The sequence below is a fragment of the Lagenorhynchus albirostris genome, chromosome 16 (genome assembly GCF_949774975.1).
Source record: "Lagenorhynchus albirostris chromosome 16, mLagAlb1.1, whole genome shotgun sequence".
Lineage (NCBI taxonomy): Eukaryota > Metazoa > Chordata > Mammalia > Artiodactyla > Delphinidae > Lagenorhynchus > Lagenorhynchus albirostris.
The window spans coordinates 40,409,233-40,429,260 of NC_083110.1; the positions used below are offsets into that span (position 1 = coordinate 40,409,233).

At 42.2% G+C, this 20,028-nt stretch overlaps 1 protein-coding gene across 2 annotated transcripts; it reads left to right on the plus strand.

The window, feature by feature from the left end:
• Nucleotides 1-257: 257 nt before the first annotated feature.
• On the plus strand, nt 258-16,466 carry ZNF239 (zinc finger protein 239). Of its 2 annotated transcripts, XM_060126650.1 has the most exons (3): nt 258-1,023; nt 6,689-6,807; nt 13,547-16,466. In XM_060126650.1, exon 3 carries the CDS (start codon nt 13,804-13,806, stop codon nt 15,019-15,021), a length of 1,218 nt encoding a protein of 405 aa, XP_059982633.1. In that variant the 5' UTR covers nt 258-1,023; nt 6,689-6,807; nt 13,547-13,803; the 3' UTR covers nt 15,022-16,466. The 2 variants fall into 2 exon arrangements, with proteins under 2 accessions (XP_059982633.1, XP_059982634.1); XM_060126651.1 differs by lacking the exon at nt 6,689-6,807.
• Nucleotides 16,467-20,028: the final 3,562 nt, after the last annotated feature.

The window sequence follows — 20,028 nt, forward strand, 5'->3', positions numbered from 1 at the left end:
GCTTTCTGGGACTTGTAGTTCGGGGCTGTAGGCGACGGAGCGGGGCCGTATAGCGAATCCTGTGCTTCCAGGTGTCGGATTCCACGTGGGAGGTGAGGGCGGTATGGCCGCTCGCGCAATCCGCGCGGCCTGCAGAGAAGCGTCTGGCTGTCGAGTTGTGGGAGTGCCGCGGGGGAGGCGCTGGGCCAAAGGGGCCCGGAAGCCTGGCGGGCGGCCGGGGGAGGGCGCGCATCTTGGCGGAGGTGCGAGCACGGGCCGCACGTGTGTCCGCTCGCCGCGGCAGCCGCTGCGTTCGCCGGTTCTGGCCACGGTCACCTGAGACCAGGCGGCCCCTAGCGCTAAGCCGCCCGCGGCTCCGAGAGGCCCTCCTCTCGCCTGCCTGAGCTCCGGCCTTGGCCGGCCTGGGAGCCTCGCAGTTGGCCGCACCGGCCTTTTCCGCGCCGGTGACTGGCCTTATTCGAAGGAGGATTTCGGTGGACGTTAGGGGACCGAGAGGGGCTCCTGTGAGAGACCGAAGTTTCCGTCCCCACAGGCCTGTCCTCGCTGAAAAGAGATTGCGTCAGAGCCCCCGCACCCCAGAAACGAGTCAGGCCTTCAGGCGTCTCGGGCAGCCGAAATCTCTGCCGAGAGGCGACAGACACATCCTACCGGAGAGCTCCTACTGCTCTAACTAGAGCGTTAGGGCAAAAATCGCAAAGCCTGGGGAAACGGGCACATCTTAGAGCTGCTGGGGCCAGTGGGAGTTTCTTACCCTCATGGGTTTGCGGGGGAGGCTTGGCCTGTTTGGTCCCAAGCCTAGTGGAGAGATGCGAGGGAGGTGCAGCTTGGAAAGACAGGAAAGGCACCCCAGGAGAGGGTGTGTGAAGGTAGCAGGAGCTGATTAACTTTTTTCCTACAGTCTTGCTGGACTGTTTAGTCTATGTCCTGCAAGGTGGACTTGATTTTCATGGTTTTTTCGCTTTCTCTAACTCTACTTTAACAGGAATCTATCCTTCTTGAGAGGAGGAAATGACCAAGTTCCAGGTGAGTTGGGGTTTCTCTTTTCTGAGAATGTAAATAACCTTTCTTTCTTGGGAAGGACATCAGCATTAATTGAGTGCGTATCTGGTGTCAGGTCCTGTCTTGGTTGTGTGGTTTTTTTATTTATTGTCCGACTTCAGCATGAGACATACATTATTTTATAAATATGGGTGTAGGAACATTAAGATACTAAGAGCATATATCTATCAAATGATGTCACTAGAGTCTGCACAGATAATCTGCTGACTTTAAATTCCACCTCAGTTTTCAGTGTACCACTCTGCTTCCATGAATTTGGCCCACTCCCCAGAGCACTGGGCTATGCTCTTTTATTGAAAGACTCCACACAGCATCTTTGTCTGGTCCTGTCTCTCAAAGCATGTCTTTTCCTGCCAGGCATTTCACGCACATTGAAAGTCATTCAAAGCTGTTACATGCTCAGTCCAGTGCCAAGTGGTCTCAGGAAAACAAATAGAATTATAAACTACAGTGCTGGGCTTCCCTGGTGGCGCAGTGGTTGAGAGTCCGCCTGCCAATGCAGGGGACACGGGTTCGTGCCCCGGTCCAGGAAGATCCCACATGCCGCGGAGCCTGTGCGTCCCGAGCCTGTGCTCCGCAACGGGAGAGGCCACAACAGTGAGAGGCCCTCGTACCGATAAAAAAAAAAAAAAAAAAAAAAAAACTACGGTGCTTTTCTTCATGAGCAGGTGATGTATATGAGAAAAGGTATGCACATTACCAATAATCATTTATTAAACCTGAATGAGTTAAAGACATGAGAAAATTTGTTACATAACAACACCGTAATTACCATATCACTCCCAGAAATGCTCCTCAACCAGGCTGTGCATCAGAATTATCTGTGGTGTTCTTTTAAGAATTAAAGGTTCCTAGGCACCATTCCCCTAGACATACTAAAAGGAGAATTTCACTTTTTTATCCCTTTGACCTTTTGTACATCCAAAGATTTATTGCATTTATTGTGAAATACTTCTCTACATGCTTGGCAAAAACAATCCTCACGTCCATAGGAAAACAGCATGAGCTCTTATAAAAATTGGTTTGTTTAGAGGACAGTAAGCTGCTTCAAGGTACTGAAAGCATGACATCTCTGTGCCTTGAAAATAATTGAGAACGTCAGCAAAGATTGACATAAGTAAAACCCTGTGCTCTTTTTATTTTCCTTCTCTTCCCTAATGAAGATTATTCACGGTGATGAAGTTGGGGATTGCTAGTATAGTGAAATTTTGAGATTCTGGCATATGTTAATAATTTTTTGAATTTAAAGAAAGGACTTCATTTCCACCAGTACTTACTGTTTTCTGTGTACCAGGAGTTGTCTTTGAGTCTGCTGAAAGGCAGGGCTCCCATTTAACCCCACTCTCCCTCTGTGACCTTGGATAAGTCACTTTACAGTTATGAACCTTAGTTTTCTCATCTTTAAAATGAGAGTGCTGAGTTTGATGATCTCAAGTTTTATTTCATTATTTAAATTGAATGTGAATTTATAAATATTTACCATTTAGATTTTGAGCCAGTTGTGCTAGTTGCTGAGGATTTAAAGATTAGTTGAGTGTTGCCTCTATCCCTGAGAATCTTATAGCCAATTTGGGAGACAAATTTAATAGCTATAGTAGAGGTATATGCAAGATACTGTGAAATCTTTGAGAAGGAGAAATTTAACATATCCTTATGCTTCAGAAAGGAGGTTGTTGATTGTCCTGAAACTGAAATGGATGGGACGATGGGAGAAATATAAGTCAGGGCAGGAGCAACATGTAAAGGGCTCTTCTAGACTAGAGCATGACATTCGGATGACTACAGGTAATCCAGGGTGATGACAGCTCCTGCCCATCACTGCCTTCTGGATCACTGTTTCCTGCCCCTAAGTAAATTGTTGGATCTAGCAGGGGTGGGCTCTGGAAAGGAAGTGCTAAGCTATGTGATACATGTAGTTTCGAGGAGTTTGACATTTACATTAGTACAGAAACTACTATCCTGTAGCCTTATACTTTGGTTGGCCCTTAGGATACTGAGTCCATTCTCCCACAGGAAGCACAAGTTCCACCTTGGGGTGACTGAATAGCTCCACTGGTACCTGGGGAGATTATTCATTATTCAGATTCTTTCATTTCCAACTTTGTCTTGCTTTAGCGAGACCACTGTTTCCTCTTTTTCCTTTCCCCTGACACACTGAGTCCTCTAATTTGGTCCACTGTCATACCATTTCTCATCTTGGAATTTTCAGCCTACTACAAAGTTGGTAGTCCATCAATATATCCTTTTTGTTTTCAACATGGAATTCTCCCTACCACTTTATCTGTGGGATCTTAAAAAATTAATAACTCTTGACTGTCTGATCCTTGTATTGAAACATGACAAAACTTGTATTTTGAAGATTTGGTAAAGAGTTATTGTGGCCTAGCTAAGAAATGAGGGCCTTTCCTAGAATAGTAGGAGCAGAGATAAGAAGAAGTAACATGCTGGAGGGAGATTTAGGAGATAGAATTGACAAGAAGTGGTTTGATTATGGTCAAGGTAGGAAAGGAGTCTTAGACATCTCAGATGACAAGGTGGAAGATGGATTAAAATATAGGAGGAAGATCATTGATGGACTTGAATCTCAGAAGGGAAGGAAGGATTCCATCTAGAATGTGCAAGGAGAGGTTAGCCATGGACAGAAAGAAACCTGTTGTCTCTGAAAAGAAAAAGTCCAAAAGAGGAGTAGCTAATCTACTGATACTCCCCAGCCGTGTTTTCCTAACAGGTGTGTTTACGCCTCTAAGGCCACAGCCTCTGCTTCTGCTTCTTCTTTGTCCCACCTTTGCACAGGGCCTTGCAGCCTTCTCTAGTCCAACCTCATCCCTCTTCCTCAGACACAGTGGAGACTGTGACCTTTAGAGGAGAGCCTGGGAGGAAACAGCTGCTTCTCCTTTGTTGACTAGTGGGGTAGAGTCGCTCCTGCCGGGGGACCAGGTTGTCCTCAGTTTCCTGAGGAGGGTGTGGGTGGTGCCCCTTCAGGCTGATGCTTATGGTGTCAGCACTTCTGAAGGTTACTGGGTACTCCCCTGGCCCCAAGTTGAACCGCTGCTTTCGGCTTCACTGGCTCTCAGTTCTGTGTATATTCCATCCTCTGCTTTTCAGAGTGTGGCCTGCAGACTGGTGCCAGCCAACAAACTGCTTGTTACCAGTCTATAAAGATACAAGGACAGGGCTTCCCTGGTGGCGCAGTGGTTGAGAGTCCGCCTGCCAATGCAGGGGACATGGGTTCATGCCCCAGTCCGGGAAGATCCCACATGCCACGGAGCGGCTGGGCCCGTGAGCCATGGCCGCTGAGCTTGCGCGTCCGGAGCCTGTGCTCCGCAACGGGAGAGGCCACAACAGTGAGAGGCCCACATACCGCAAAAAAAAAAAAAAAAAAGATATAAGGACAGAAATTGAGAGTTTTTTTAAATTTTATATCTGTTGAATCTAATTTTAAAAATTGGCATTGGTATTTTATATGTCTGCATTCTTATTTTCTAGTAACTTTTTAGAAAATGTATTTTAAAAAAATATGTGACATGTTAGAAAAATCTTAAAAGAAACTGGTCCTTCACCAGAGGTAGTTCAAGAAGTGTTGCTCCATCAATAGAACCTTGGAGGGAACCAGACTCACTGTGAGGTTAACTAAATAAGTACTTGGACTCTTTTTACATGCCAGGCCCTGCTTGAGGCCTTGGGGATGCAGCCATGAACAAATCAGGCAGCCTCTGTTCTTGGGGAACTTAGTAGGGAGAGACAGACTGTAAACAAGAAAGAAAATGTATAGATTAGAAAATGAGATAAGGCATAAGTACAAAGATAATAAAACAGGGAGAAGTGATGGTTACTGGATGCTCCCATGGATTAGTCAGTCAAGGAAATGCTTCTCTGAGGCGGCAGCGGTTTGACTGAGATCTGAATGATGTAGAGAAAGAACATTTTGGGCAGAGGGGATAGCCAGTGCAAAGGTCATAAGTGGGATGAGTTTGATGTGGTCACAGGGGCCAGGTGACTTGTGAGGGAGGAGGGACTCAGGCTGAGATTGGAGAATTGACAGGACCCCAGCCTGCAAGGCCTTGCAGGCCAAGATGAAGAGCCTGGATTTTACTCGGTGTCCACAGAAACGCCTTTGGGGAGTTTCATGCCTTGAGTGGTATGTGTTTTGAAAGATCACCCAGGCTGCTGTGTGGAAAATCCGTCACGTGGGGGAGCAAGAGATACAAATTTAGGAGGTTAGTGCAGGTGGAAAGTTAATGAAGGCTGGGACTTGTAATGATAACAGTGCAAGGTGAAAAGAAATGGGTAGCTTCAGATATGTTTCAGAGGCAGAGTTGAGAGGACTTGGTGATGGATAAAATATGAGGAAGTGAGAAGAGAATCAAAATGACTTCCAGGATTTTGGCTTGAGCAATTGGGTGCGTCTTTACTAAAATGGGGACAACAAGGGAAGACCAGATACTGATGGAGATTGTTGGGAGCAAGAATTCTGTTTGGGGCTTGGTGAGTCTTAAGTGTCTTTTAGCCATCCAAGTGTAGATGTAGGTGGGAAATTGGAGCCTGGAGTTGAGGAGAAAGGTTAGGGCTAGAGGTATATGGGAATACCTAAGGAGAATATTTTTTGGTTGTGTGTAAATGTGCTATTTTTATTTCTTCCAGGAATGGTCAACTACTTAGTTTAGAAGAAGAAAGGACATATGATTTATATGACTAGGGAAAAAATTGAGATCAGAAGTGTACTTTGGCTGAGAGGAAAAAAGAGGAAGGATCAAAGGATGGTGATCTTGATAAAGCAGATGTCATGGAGGAGGAAGAGGAGAAAAAATAGGAAGATGTTTTTAAGGTGTGAATTTTGAGATATTAATATTTCAAAAGAACAGTGGTCCAAATAGTGAAATGGCCCTAATTATGGTTGTTGAGGCAGAGATCATTGGCATTAAAGAGATTAAGAGGGACTTCCCTGGTGGCGCCGTGGTTAAGAATCCGCCTACCGATGCAGGGCACATGGGTTCGAGCCCTGGTCTGGGAAGATCCCACATGCCACGGAGCAGCTGGGCCCGTGAGCCATGGCCACTGAGCCTGCGCTCTAGAGCCTGTGAGCCACAACTACTGAAGCCTGCATGCCTAGAGCCCATGCTCTGCAACAAGAGAAGCCACCACAATGAGAAGCCTGCACACTGCAATGAAGAGAAGCCCCCGCTCGTTGCAACTAGAGAAAGCCTGCCTGCAGCAACGAAGACCCAACGCAGCCAAAAAAAAAAAGAGAGAGAGAGAGATTAAGAAATGTGAGGTTAGCGTGTTGGGTAATTTGTTCTCATGAGTGTTGAGGTTGTCAGGATAACAGTAGGAATGGGGCGGAAAGGACAACTCAGCAGTGACCATGATATGACACTGATAAGGAGAGATTCAGTAGTTGGATAGCTTGAGCTTGGGTGAGTTGTGGGCAGGAGGGGAAGTATTGGGAAGGAAGTAGCAAAGGAGATGAGAAAGGAAAGGTTTTCCATCCAAACTTGGATCACCCCGATCCTTGAACTGCACACTTCCTCTGTACCCTTCTCCCCTCTTCCAGTGCTCCCAACCTCACCTTCCTTCTGGGGCATTTGTGCAGATGGTTGTCAGTTGAGGAGGAATGTGCTTAATCTTTTAGGAACCAGTAACCTTCAAGGATTCTCTGGATTTCACCGAGGACGAGTAGGGTTGCTGGACCCTGCTCAGAGGAAGCTGCACACAGCTGTGATGCTGGAAAACTACAGTCACTTGGTCTCAGTGGGTAAGAACATGAACCTGGACACCAGTGCACTGCAGTCTCTGTTTCTTCAATTTTAAATATCATTTGGGCTTGGGCCCCGGGAGCTGTAATTCAGGAATCGGTTTCCTAATTTCTTTTTGGCAGAAAAGGATGTTTCTGATTATTCTAAGCAGCTAAAGAACTTTACTTGGTAAGAATTGGAGAATGGTAACCTTACTGAGTTGTCCAAGAAACCATACCTGGTCCATCACTTATAAGCCAGAGTTTGGGACTGAATTTTTTTTTTTTTTTTTCCCACACAGTCACCCAATCCCTGTGTGTTTCTCAGATGTGCTCTCTCAGTTGGAGCAAGTTGAAGATCATTATATAATGGAGAATTCTCCATGCCCATTACCTTTAGTTCCTGGTGTAAAGCCTCTAAACTCCCCACCTGGCTTTCAAAGCCCTTCATGCCCTACTTTTACCTATAGAGCATTATTCTTTGCTGCCCCAATGTCACCCTCCTTTCCAGCTAAGCCTGTTTCCCTGAGGTCCTCTATGCTTCCTTGTTCTGGGACCTTTGATTACCGTGCTCTGGTTTCTGGTTACTTTTGTCCATTAAGATTTTATTTGAACTCCATTACCTGTGTGAAATCTTTGACTACCCCTCCCTTTCGACCTCCTTCTTTTCTTAGAACTTTCAATTTATATCTCACACAGGCTCAGACCTGATTACATATTATTTTATATGCTTTTATTTTAACCATTGGATCTGCAAGTCTGATTTATTTTCTTGTTTCCAGCCAGGTTTCTGGAGGGAAAGCAACGTACCTAATACTTCTGCTATATGTACATAGTCAAGATTTAAAAATTGACTGCTGTAGAGTTTAGCAGCAAAGAAATATGTCTTACAGTCTTGTAAAAGAGACATTATGGTAAACACAGTATGTTACTATAAATAAATTCAGTAAGTCCTATGAAGCACAGAGAATTATGCTCTGAGAGAATGAAGGCATGGGATGGGACAAGGGTGAAGTATGTATTGTTGAGAGTTTCAAGGAAAGCTTCTGAAGTGATACTTAAACTGAGTTCCAAAGGATTAATGGGCATTAAACAGGTGACTGGGTAGGGGAAGAATATTCCAGGCAAGAGAATAGTGTGAGGGAAAACCCGAAGACCTAAAAGAAGGAGTGTGGCTAGAATACAGGAAGCATCTGGGAAGAATAGAGTGTGGCCTGGCTCATTCATGGCATTAAAGGCATGGGTAAAAAATGTGAATTTGTGTTGAGTTCAGTGAGAAGCCATTAGAACAATGAAATGGTATGAACTGATTTACCCAGGATCACTGGGACTGCTTTATAGACTGGTTTGCAGAGAGGCAAAAGTGAAGTAGGATCTATGCTTACAGTTTCAAGCTCTGCTCTAGGTTTCCTTTTTCTTTGATATAAAATTGAACATAGTTTTCCAACATTTTTTCATGCAAGTAAGATATAAAAATCACAAAATTCAAAGAACACAGATGAAGATTATGAAGTAAAATCACTAATAATAGCTTGTGTATCCACTTTTTCTGTGTTCTCCATGTATGCATTTTACAAATACGTGTTAAAATTTTATGAGGTTATACTGTATGTATTTTTCAACTGGGTGTTTTACATCATGTCTTAGAGATCTTTGTTACATCATATTAACTCCCTGTAAAAGGACCCCTTTTCTCATTACATCAGCATTGTCTTCTACTATTACATACTCATTCTTGATAATATTTAAATATTTTTAAAAACAGTTATCACAAGATTTCACTACTGCTTATAAAACCTACCATTAATACAGTTCCTCCTCCACTGATTTTCATAGACCTGTCATTTCTGCAGCCGTTCCCAAGTATTGTACAGCAGGGATATTGAAGCAGTGTCCTTTGGCCTTTAATAACTTCAGCCCACTCCCTGATTTAACTGCTCCAAACTGCACAGCTTTTCTCAGTGTTATTTTTTTCCTTTTTCTTTTTGCCACTACTTTTAAACTTTGCAAACTGTGCACAAAAAGTAATACATTCACCTAGGTAAAACAAATCCTATTGAAAGGCTTATAATACAAACCAGTCTCCCTGCTCTGCTGCTCTTCATGCCAGAGAGTGGCTTCTCAAAGCACTCAGTTTGAATCCTTTCACTTGTTCTTTATGGTGTTTTTCTTCATATTTACAAATATGCTCATGCAGCTACTTATTTTCCTTTTTTTAAAGAATAAATGCACTCACATGGTTAAGAAAAGAAGCATTAAAATTGCACAATGTTACTTGCAGTTATGCCTAAAAAAGCCGGGAAAAAATGTACACTGAGGATTTTGGACAAGCTGGAGAAGGGCAGAAAACAAATTATACATGAGTAGCAAAGAAAAGATTTGCAAATGTACTAAATGTTTTTAAATGATTAAAGTTATACTATAAAAATAAAAACAAATTAAAAGGTGCACAGTGAAAACTTTCTTTCATGTCCCTGACTCCACTCTACCCAGGTTCTGGTCATTTGCTGTCACAAACTGTCTGCAGTGACTAAATCTTGAGCAAGTATCACTTCACAGCTGTGCCAGGAAATCTGAAGAATAAAACCCCCAAGCTGGACTGCTGAGTGCATGCATTTGTGACTTTGATACATAATTGTTAAAATGTCCTTCTGGGGGGGAGGGTGATACCAATTTACACTTACAAGCTGTGTCACCATGCTTTGGGTTTTTTCCAGTGTTAACGGGTAGAAAATGGCACCTCATTATAGTTTTAATTTGAATTTATTATATTATGGTATACTGCAATTTTTTTCAGTTTATCAATATTTGATATTTTGTATTGACTTCTTTATGTCATAGATGAAGATTTAGCTCTTTTACATTATTTCTCCCAACATGCCCATCTTTCCAACAATTTGTCAGTCGCATCAGTGATCAATGCTTAGTTGCTTTGACTTCATAATTCTTGTTCCTGCAGAGTCAAATAGTATAATATGATTACAGTTTCTTTTTTTTGTTTGTTTTTTCCCTTTCCTAAAACTAATACTTGCTTTTTAAAATATATTTTATTTGGGTTTTTTTCCTTTCCATTCTGTTTTACAGAGTTTTGGTTGATTTGGTTAAGTATTGTTTTCTTTTATATATCAACGATTGATTCAGCTTGTCTGTTTTCTTGACTTCTTTGCTCACTGCTATTTATTGTATATCATCTTATTCTTAAAGTAATTTAAAAATTTTTTGCTACAGTACATTGCTGAATAATTGTTTCAGTAATTGTTTAAATCCTTTCTTATCTGACAAAGTGTCTGTTCCTCCCACTGAAATGTTTGATTGGCTGGGTATAGAATGGAATGCTAATTTCACAATCACTTTACCTCCAAAATTAGAAGATATTGCTTAGTTGACTTGAGGTATACAGTATTGCTGTTTAGTAGTTCATTGTCAATATAATTCTCATTTATATTTGCACATAACCTGGCTTTTCTGTCTGGATGCTTTTAGCATTTTCTCGGTTTGTTTGGGTTTTTTTTCCTTGACGTCCTGAGGTTTCACATTTAGTGACCTCTGAATCTTGAATTCTAGAAAACATTTTTTTCCTGTTAGTTCTTTGATCATTTCTTTCCCTTCATTCTACCTTCACTATATTCATCGAACTCCTACAAGATGGGCCTTTAACTTTTATCTTTGCATCTGTCTACCCTTTACTCTTCATTCCAGGAGTACCCCTCAGTCTTCCACCTTAGCCGGATGTTCGTTTTGCTCTTCAGCCCATCTAGATTGCAGGCCTTAGAATCAGACTGCCTGACACCTGGTAGCTATGACACAAGTTACTTGATCATTTCCACCTTGGTTTCTTCTGGTGTAGAATGGGTGTCCTAATAGTTCCTCTCACATAAGATCATGCGACCAGTATCTGAGTGCTTCAAATGAGCATAGTAGATCTTAAATATTGTGATTATCATCTTTTTCAATCCTTTCATTAATTTAGAAGAATTCTGATTATTCTTCATAGCAATGTGTTTATATTTTATTATTAGATTGTCCCGTTTTTTTTTGTTTGTTTTTTTGCGGTATGTGGGCCTCTCACTGTTGTGGCCTCTCCCGTTGTGGAGCACAGGCTCCAGACACGCAGGCTCAGCGGCCGTGGCCCACGGGCCCAGCAGCTCTGCAGCATTCCCAGACTGGGGCACGAACCCGCGTCCCCTGCATCGGCAGGCGGACTCTCAACCACTGCGCCACCAGGGAAGCCCGATTGTCCCATTTTTTTTTAGATGTGATATCCCCTCAGATTTCTCTGGGATTTTAATTATGAACCTTTTAAATTCTATTTCCTCTGTTTGTTGAGTTTGTGTCTCTATTGATGTTAGTTTTCTACATTTTTTTTTTGTCTCCTTATGTTTTCTCAATTGTCTTCCCCCCCCCCCCAAAAAAAAGTCTTATGTTCGCAGTATGATACTGGAGTATACATCCTCAGCTGATGCTCAACCCTTTTTGGTGCATGCGTGTTCTACTTACAGGGGACACCTCTGCTGACTGGGCTTGGGATGGATCTAATAAGAATCCAGATGGTGAGTGATGTAGACCCTTTTTTTTTTTGAGGTTACCTGTTCAGGCCAGTAAGTTATCTGGGACATGCCCTGCTTCAGTCTCCAGCTCTGGGGTGTCCTCCTTGTCGGAAATTCCACTTCACAGCTTTTCTTGAGGCTTTATCCTGGGTACATGTGGAGTCAGTTGTTTCTTTTTGTACCTCAATCCTGTCATTTTACAGGTTTGGCATTACCTCAGCTTCTGCTTCCCTCTTCAGCCCAAATAATACTATTAGGAGTCCTTGTTTGGTGGACAATTTATTTTGTTTTTGAAGCTTTATACGAGGCCGCTACCTTTAGCCTCCCAGTATTTCATTTTTTGTGGGGAAGAGGGTCATTGGGAGAGTGGTGCTGCAGCAACTAGTTGAGCCATTAGAAATGCTTAACATGATTTGATAAACCTCTTTCCAGAATAAACCTCTCTTACTTCATAATTGTTGATTCTGAGCTTGGAATTTCTAGGACTTCTTGAGAATTTCTCCTACTTCTTTAGGAGGCTTTTTCTGTACATAATTTGAGCTGTGCATTTGTTTTTTTCCTACTTTCTCCATTAGACCTCATCCATCTGCTCTTTATCACTAGGAGTTCCCCAGCATTCTAGTGATAACAACCTTTCTTTTTTTTCCAAGACTACTGTGGTTTTGGTTTTGTTTTTTTGTCATTTCAGTGTAATATGAGGATCTTCACGCTAATTGTTTTGACTAACATACATACCACAGATCTTCCTTGACTTACAATGGGGTTACATTCCCATAATCCCATTGTAAATTGCAAATAGTGTTAAGTCAAAAATGCATTTAATACACCTAATCTACCAAACACCATAGCTTAGCGTAACCTTAATCATGCTCAGAACACTTAAATTAGCCTACAGTTGGGCAGAATCATCTAACACAAAGCCTATTTTATAATAGTGTTGAATATCTCCTGAAGTTTATTGCATACTATACTGAAAATGAAAAACAGAATGGTTATAGGCATATTGCTTGGAGCTGTGGCTGCTGCCATTGCCCAGCATCATGAGAGAGTATTGTCCAGCATATTGCTAGCCCAGGAAAAGATCAAAATTCAAAGTACTGTTTCTACTAAATGCACATCGCTTTCACACCACCATAAAGTCGAAAAATTGTAAGTCAAGCCATCGTAAGTCAGGGACCATCTACAGTAAGTCTAAAATCTGTATTCCTAGCACAGTTCTCTCCCAGGAGTTCCAGACCCATGTATCTCACTGCTTACTGAACAGTGCAAGAATGTTCCACCAACACCACAAATTAAACAAGTCAGATTCTGAGTTTGTTATCTGTCACCCTTCCCCACTCCAGCCTTGGAGATTGATTTCCTATGTTATGGTATAGTACCCCCATACCTAAGTCACTCAAGGAGCTTGAGGATCATGCTTGGTGCCTCCTTTCCCTTTTGAGTTTAATCAGTCATCATGTAATTTAGAATGAATCTCTCCCTTTCTCTCTGTAACTATCCTCCTTACCACTTTTCTTCTGATTCACTACAGCAGCGCTCTCTCTCTCTGCCTTAAAGTCTTGCTCATTTTTGATGGTGTTTATAATCAAAGTCAGTTTCATTCCCAGTTGTAATCCTTTAATAGCTTTACATCTCGGAGGAGTCTCTGAGTACACACCAAGCCCTCTGAACATGTCATATTTTCTCTCCACATGTCACTTTATTTTTTTCCTTACATTTGCTCCCAGAAATCTTCCCCAAGGTTTGAGCTGAATGCCCCTACTCTGTGCTCCCGTGACTGGCTGCGCACGCATCTATGGTAGCACTTACATGGTATTATTGTTGACCTATTTGTCCTTCTTCCCAGTAGACTCTAGTGTGTCAAGCAAAAGGATTTCTATTTTCTTCTTTGTATCCCCAGCACCTATTAGATTACCAATTAAATGCAAATTTAATTAAAATGAAGTAAAGTGAAATGAAATGTGGCAAGGATGTGGGATCCATAGCCATCTGCAGGGCTGGGATATGAATACTTTTATTGGCTTTACTTAAAAGCAGAGACAAGATTTCTGCCTTGTGTACCCATGCCCTGTCCCATCCTGACATTAACCCAAAGGACATGACTATACGGACAAGACTGAACTTTTTGCTAGCTACCTTAGGCACTGCAGTTCTGAAATCTTGAAATCTACCCTTTGTCTGTTATCATTGAATTCTCTTTGTTCCCTAGGAGACTTGAATGAAAATTCTGTGGAGAATCAACAGAAAGGACTTAGGTTATCTCTTACCTGAATAGCTTTCCTCCTGGCAAATATTGGAAGAGATGTCCAGTACAATAACTGGGAGTCAGGATTAAATTGTGAATCTTCAGTGTACAGGAACCCTGAACTAGATGTTCCCCCTTGTCAAAAGTGGGGAGAAGCATCTTCTCATATTTCCAAAAACAAAAGCAGTTTGGTGACTCTTCAGAGTGATGATTTAAAAAACATGGAAAGTGAAGAATATTTGTCTTTGAAAGTCCCAAGCCAAATGGCCACACAGGACTCAGTGACGTTCTGTAAGAATGAGCCCCAAGATCCTCAGGAAAGCAAAATTCTGTTTGTAACTGAAGAAAGCACTGAGAGGAAAATCTCAGAGAGCAAAAGTCCTCCCATCGACCATTGTTCAGAGAACCTTCAAAATAAACTTGTGTCTGATGTAAAAGAAGTGGTCTCGCCCTCATTCAGAGGTGAGACAATATGCCAGATTGGCCAGTCGAAAGAATCCTTGGATCCCTTTGACTGTAAACACAAGGACATTTGTGGTTGGAAGTCATGGGTGATCAGTTGTAGTCATCAGAGAGCTCATGCAGAGGAGAAGCCCTGCACCCATTATGACTGTGGGAAAATACGTACCACCAGCCCAGGTGGTCACCCGGGTGAGAAAATCCACACTGCTGAGAAACTATACAGATGTAGTCAGTGTGGTAGGGACTTCAGTGAGCGCTCAGAGCTAGTCCTTCATCAGAGGGACCACACAGAAGAAAAGCCCTACAGATGTGATCAGTGCGGGAAGGGCTTCACGAGAAGCTCAAGTCTCCTTATCCACCGCGAAGTCCATGCAGATGAGAAGCCTTATAAATGCGACAAGTGTGGGAAGGGCTTCACGAGGAGTTCAAGTCTGCTCATTCATCACTCAGTCCACACAGGCGAGAAGCCTTACAAATGTGACAAGTGCGGGAAGGGCTTTACTCAGAGCTCCAAACTGCACATCCACCAGCGAGTGCACACTGGAGAGAAGCCCTATGAGTGCGGGGAGTGTGGTATGAGCTTCAGTCAGCGCTCCAACCTGCACATCCACCAGCGCATCCATACGGGGGAGAGGCCCTACAAGTGTGGAGAGTGTGGGAAGGGCTTCAGTCAGAGTTCAAACCTTCACATCCACCGATGCTCACACACGGGGGAGAAGCCTTACCAGTGCTATGAGTGTGGGAAGGGCTTCAGCCAGAGCTCAGACCTCCGCATCCACCTCAGAGTCCACACTGGGGAGAAGCCCTATCACTGTGGCAAGTGCGGGAAGGGATTCAGCCAGAGCTCCAAACTCCTCATCCACCAGAGAGTCCACACTGGAGAGAAGCCCTACGAGTGCAGCAAGTGTGGGAAGGGCTTCAGCCAGAGCTCCAACCTCCATATCCACCAGCGGGTCCACAGGAAAGATCCCCATTAAATGAGGTCTTCAATCGCATGCTTGTACTCTGAAGACTTAAATATTTTTAACATCACTCCTAGTTTTATATTCTCAGGATATAGTAAGAGTTATTCAGATAACTTCCCTCACTGGAAAATCATTTAAAGTATTTAACTACCAAGCACTTTGTTATGCTACACAGTGAATTGATTGCCCTTGTTCCTCAGATGGGTAGAGTGAAAATGTCTATACTGTGCTGTTCAGTCAGTGTTACTAGAACTACATACCCTACCCAGCATTTTTAAGTGCAAGAACCTTATATTTCTCCAAGCAGAACATGTTTCCTTTGTTCACATTCTCTGAGAAATTGGAACTTTGGCTTCTCTTCAAATCACGTGCCTTGTGTTTTCCTATTTCCTTCCAGCCCTGAGTAGCCCTCTCCAAATTCTGGTTATACAATATGTTAGTTTTAGGTTGAGGGGGTGGTTGGAGGTATAGTGGGCATGGAAATCTGTTATTGCACACACGTACTACAGCCTGTGGCCTCACAAGAACGTGGAGAAGAGCTACTCGTGCAGTACACCCCACACACTACAGGATGTGGGACCCCTCCCCCTCCTCCCCACAAGGCAACTGCTCAAGAACATAAGTAGTTCTTTTTCCTGGGTGCAGCTAGTCTGTTGGGGTGCTTCCAGGTCTTGCCATCTCAGATGACACCCCCACCAAATTAAAGCCAAGTAGGGTACCTACACCATGTTGAAACATGTTAAATGAAGTTGAAATATATTTAAATGTATTTAATTTGTCTCTCAACACTGAACCTCTCTTATTTCCTTAAATTTCTTCACCATCCATGTTCTGAACCAAACAAAGGAGTCAGGAGAGGGAGTTCTGATATTTTTCTCTTCAGACTCAACTTGTTTTAATATTTCATATACCCCCAAAAAGTCATTTGTATTTGCAGCATCATTATTGAACCAGACTTGGGTCTGCTTGCCCATGCACAATAAAGCCAATCTACTTACACTGGGTTGTGAAGGAAGTGCACCATTTATTGTAGGGCACCAAACAAGGGGTCCAAGCAGCTAGTGCTCAAAAGGCCTAAACTCCCTGATGGCTTTCAGGGAAAGAGTTTAAAAGGGTGAGGAAGGGGGGACTGGGGTGCATGATCAGCTCGTGGACATTCTTCTGATTGGTTGGTGGTGAGTTAATCGAGAGTCAACATTGTCAATCTTCTGTTTCCATCCTTTCTGGGGTCTAATTGCTTGTGGGCAGCATACAGTTAACTTCTTCCACCTGGTGGCAGATTCAGTATCTGCAAAACAGCTCAAAGGACGTTGCTCAGAATATTATCTATAGCCCTTCAGGAGGAACTATAGGTCCTTGACTTTATTTAATGGCTAAACTATTGTTATTTTGTCTTGCTTGACTGTTTTCCTTTCTTTCTGCATTTTCTCACTTCTCTGATTAAATTTACTCTTTGGAACTCTGAGAAGGCTTGGAGAGTATGTTTGGGATGACCAGGCTTAAAATATGCACAAATAATTCATTTGGGGTGTGGAGCTAGGACACCGCAAAGGGTTAAGCTAAAACAAGAAGCTTGTGCAACAGTTGAGAGAAACGTGATTGGAAATACATAACTAGAGTGGAAGTTACTATACGATGAACTCCTAATTGCAGCCCTGATTTTCTAAACAATGACTGATGATTCCCCAAGCAGTGCTCAGGAGGCTGCCCAGTCACCTATATTTCAGTTATCCACCAATGACTAATATCCATACATGAAAAATGGTGGGGGGGATATGGATGCAATATTTATTACCTTGAGAAGGTGGGGTTGTAACTGGTTTACCCTGATCAAAGGTAACCTGAAGCAGTTAACTGGACACAGATAACAGGGAAGTGACATGTTAACTTAGGGGAAATGTAGTTAATCTCAAAGAAGGAATGGAGGAGGGCCACAGATTGAGACTTGCCTTCCTTCAAGAGATAGTCCCAGAATATTTGACTCCAACTCAGAGCAGCCCACATGGAATGGTTAGGGTGGTGACCCAGCATCTGCCCTTCGGCATTGTGTAATACACTCACTTGTTTGGATACCGTAAGATGGCATCACAAGTGATGTGATTCTGCTTCAGTGACCTCTAGAATGATGAATGCCTCCCAGTTTCTCCTGCCCTCATAAGATTATATCTGAGCATCTGTTCTGGATTTGACTCGTTTATCATATATGTCTTCTAATTGGCTGATGTATATAACCTATCTGGGACTTGGAGTCAAATAAGATCACAAGAATCCATGTGCACTGAGACCAGAGGGTAGATTTGAAGTCCAAGTTTCAAACGCGTATAAATTAGCCTGTTTTTCCAAGTCTCCTTTTATACGTACCTTAAGTTATCAATGTTTTTAATTATGGTTAGCTTTTACTGTTCTCTTTTAAGCATTACCTTCCTTAATACAACTGAAGTGTGATCAGAGTCCTTGGGAAGCATTTCACTGATTGTGGTAAGGCAGTCTGGGGGAAAAAATTAGTTAGAAAAAGAGACTTTTGCATGAAAATGCAGGAAGAACAACAGGGGATGTGTCACATTTCATCAGATCTTAAAGATGCCAATGGATTGACAAGAGAAAACACTTTGTTAATTTTTAAGACACACACCCCCCAGTTTCAGAGATGTGAACATGAAAAAAAAAGGATATGTTGCAAAATGGTTCCTTTTCAGAATTCAAGGGTTGCCCTAGGATTGATCCTTTACCAGTACTTGACTTGAACAAAGAGCTTTGGAAATTCAATAATTGTATTCAATTGATAATTCTAACACTAACTCAGCAAAGAATCTAGGTTACAGATTACTTGTTGAGTACTTGAGACAAGATTTTACAATTCTTAAAATTCTTACCGGGCTGGTGGCACAGTGGTTGAGAGTCCGCCTGCCAATGCAGGGGACATGGGTTCGTGCCCCAGTCCAGGGGGATCCCACATGCCGCGGAGCGGCTGGGCCCGTGAGCCATGGCCACTGAGCCTGCGCGTCCGGAGCCTGTGCTTCGCAACGGGAGAGGCCACAACAGTGAGAGGCCCGCGTACCGCAAAAAAACATGAAAAAAAACAATTCTTACCTATTCGGTAGGTGCTATTTACTTTCTGTGTGGATCATTTAAGATCTTAAGGTCAAAATACTGGTGAATATGTGATCACTCCTTGTAGTCACACTCCTAAATTATAACCTTTTAAATTCTTCCTGTCTCATCCCCCACCCTGATAGCCAGTTAGGGGATAAAATATGGACGTTCACTTTTGCAGCTCCATGACCTTTCTCACTGTACTTTCATTGAAAAGAAAGGCACATAACAGCATGGAGGGCAAGGCTGAACCGTAGGTAATGAGGACCAGGAAAAGTCCAAAGCAACGTGCCCGAAGTAGTTGCAAGAGTAAAACTGACATTGACTTGGTACCTGAGAGCAGGTGATACCAACAAGTAGGTTCAAGAGGTAGAGCTGGGAAAAGCTAAGACATAGGGAGTGTGTGGCAACTGATCGGCAGGGGCTACGAAAATCATTCAGGGTTTAGTCAGCTAAGTAAAATGCTTAAGGGGAAAGGACTAGAGTGTGTGCTTTTGTTAAACATCTCTCTGGACAGCATTAAAATCCTAGAAAGTTTTTACATTTATAATACCACAGCAATGAAGAGAACAAATGAAAAACCACCAGTAAATAGGAGGTCTCAATAAAAATTGGAAATATGGAAGGAGGACAGCTACTGTATCAGAGCAGAAGCAGAGACCATTTATACTACTTGCATTAAGGACAAGAAGGAACCAGCTTGGCTCCAGACTCAGAAATGCTTAATACTGTGGAGGACAGAAGTGAGACATGAAGGGAAAGCAGTGAAATTAGTGGCCAGTCGTACGTATACGGGACATTCCCCTCATTCCATACACACTTGCCCTCCTCCGCAACCCCTGTGCATTGTCAACCAGGGACTTACCCTCCAGCAAGAGATGGGAAATTTCTTCTCTGTAGAAATGGCCCTGTTGAATGGCCCCTAGAGACCATCCAACAGCAAAGCAGTTATCTTCTAGCTCCAATACATTTATAACAGGGCTTCAAAATTCATGAAATAAAAACATGAAATAGCTGTAGGCAGTTTATCAATTATAGTTAGATATTTCAACACTCTCAGGTAATTGATAGCACAAATGGACAGAAAATGACTATCAACTAACTCAACATTTATAGAATACTCCAACAACAGCATAATACACATTCTTTTCAAGTGCACATAATACGGGCTATAATACAAGTTTCAAATGATTTAAAAGAATGGAAATCATACAAGGTATATTCTAGCACCAGAATAGAATTAAATTAGAAATTGCTAACAGAAAGATACCTGAAGAGTTGAAATAGAAAAAGTCCTTGAAAGGTACAACTACCCAAGTTCACTCAAGAAGAAAGAGAAAACCTGAATAGCCCTATTTAAACGATTTGTAGCTGAGAACTTTCCCACAAAAACAAGTACAGGCCAGATGGCACAAGTGAATTCTACCAAACATTTACGGAAGACCTAGTAACAACTGTACACCAACTCTTCTAGGAATAAACATTTTCCAACTTATTTTACGAGTCAACATTACCCACATACCAAAGCCAGACAAAGACATCACAAGAAAAGAAAATCATAGATCAATAACTCTCACGAACATAGATGCAAAAATTCTTTTAAAAAAATAGCAAATTGAAACTTCTAATCTATAAAAGATGGTAATGCATCGTGCCCAAATAGGATTTATCCTAGAAATGCAAGGTTGCCTTAGCATTCAAAATCAATGTATTTCATTATATTAACATACTAAAAAAGAAAAACCATATCTTTATAATGTAGAAAAAGCATTTGAAAAAATTCAACACATTCATGATTTAAAACTGTCAATTAATTAGGAATTAAAGGAATCATTCTCAATCTAATAAAGGGCATTTATGGAATAACATATATCTGACATCATATTTTATGGTGAAATAAAGAGCGGTTTCCTCCTAAGACTGGGA

What these genes read in the sequence shown, in the direction of transcription:
- ZNF239 (XM_060126650.1), top strand. Translation starts at nt 13,804, where the DNA reads ATGGAAAGTGAAGAATATTTGTCTTTGAAAGTCCCAAGCCAAATGGCC.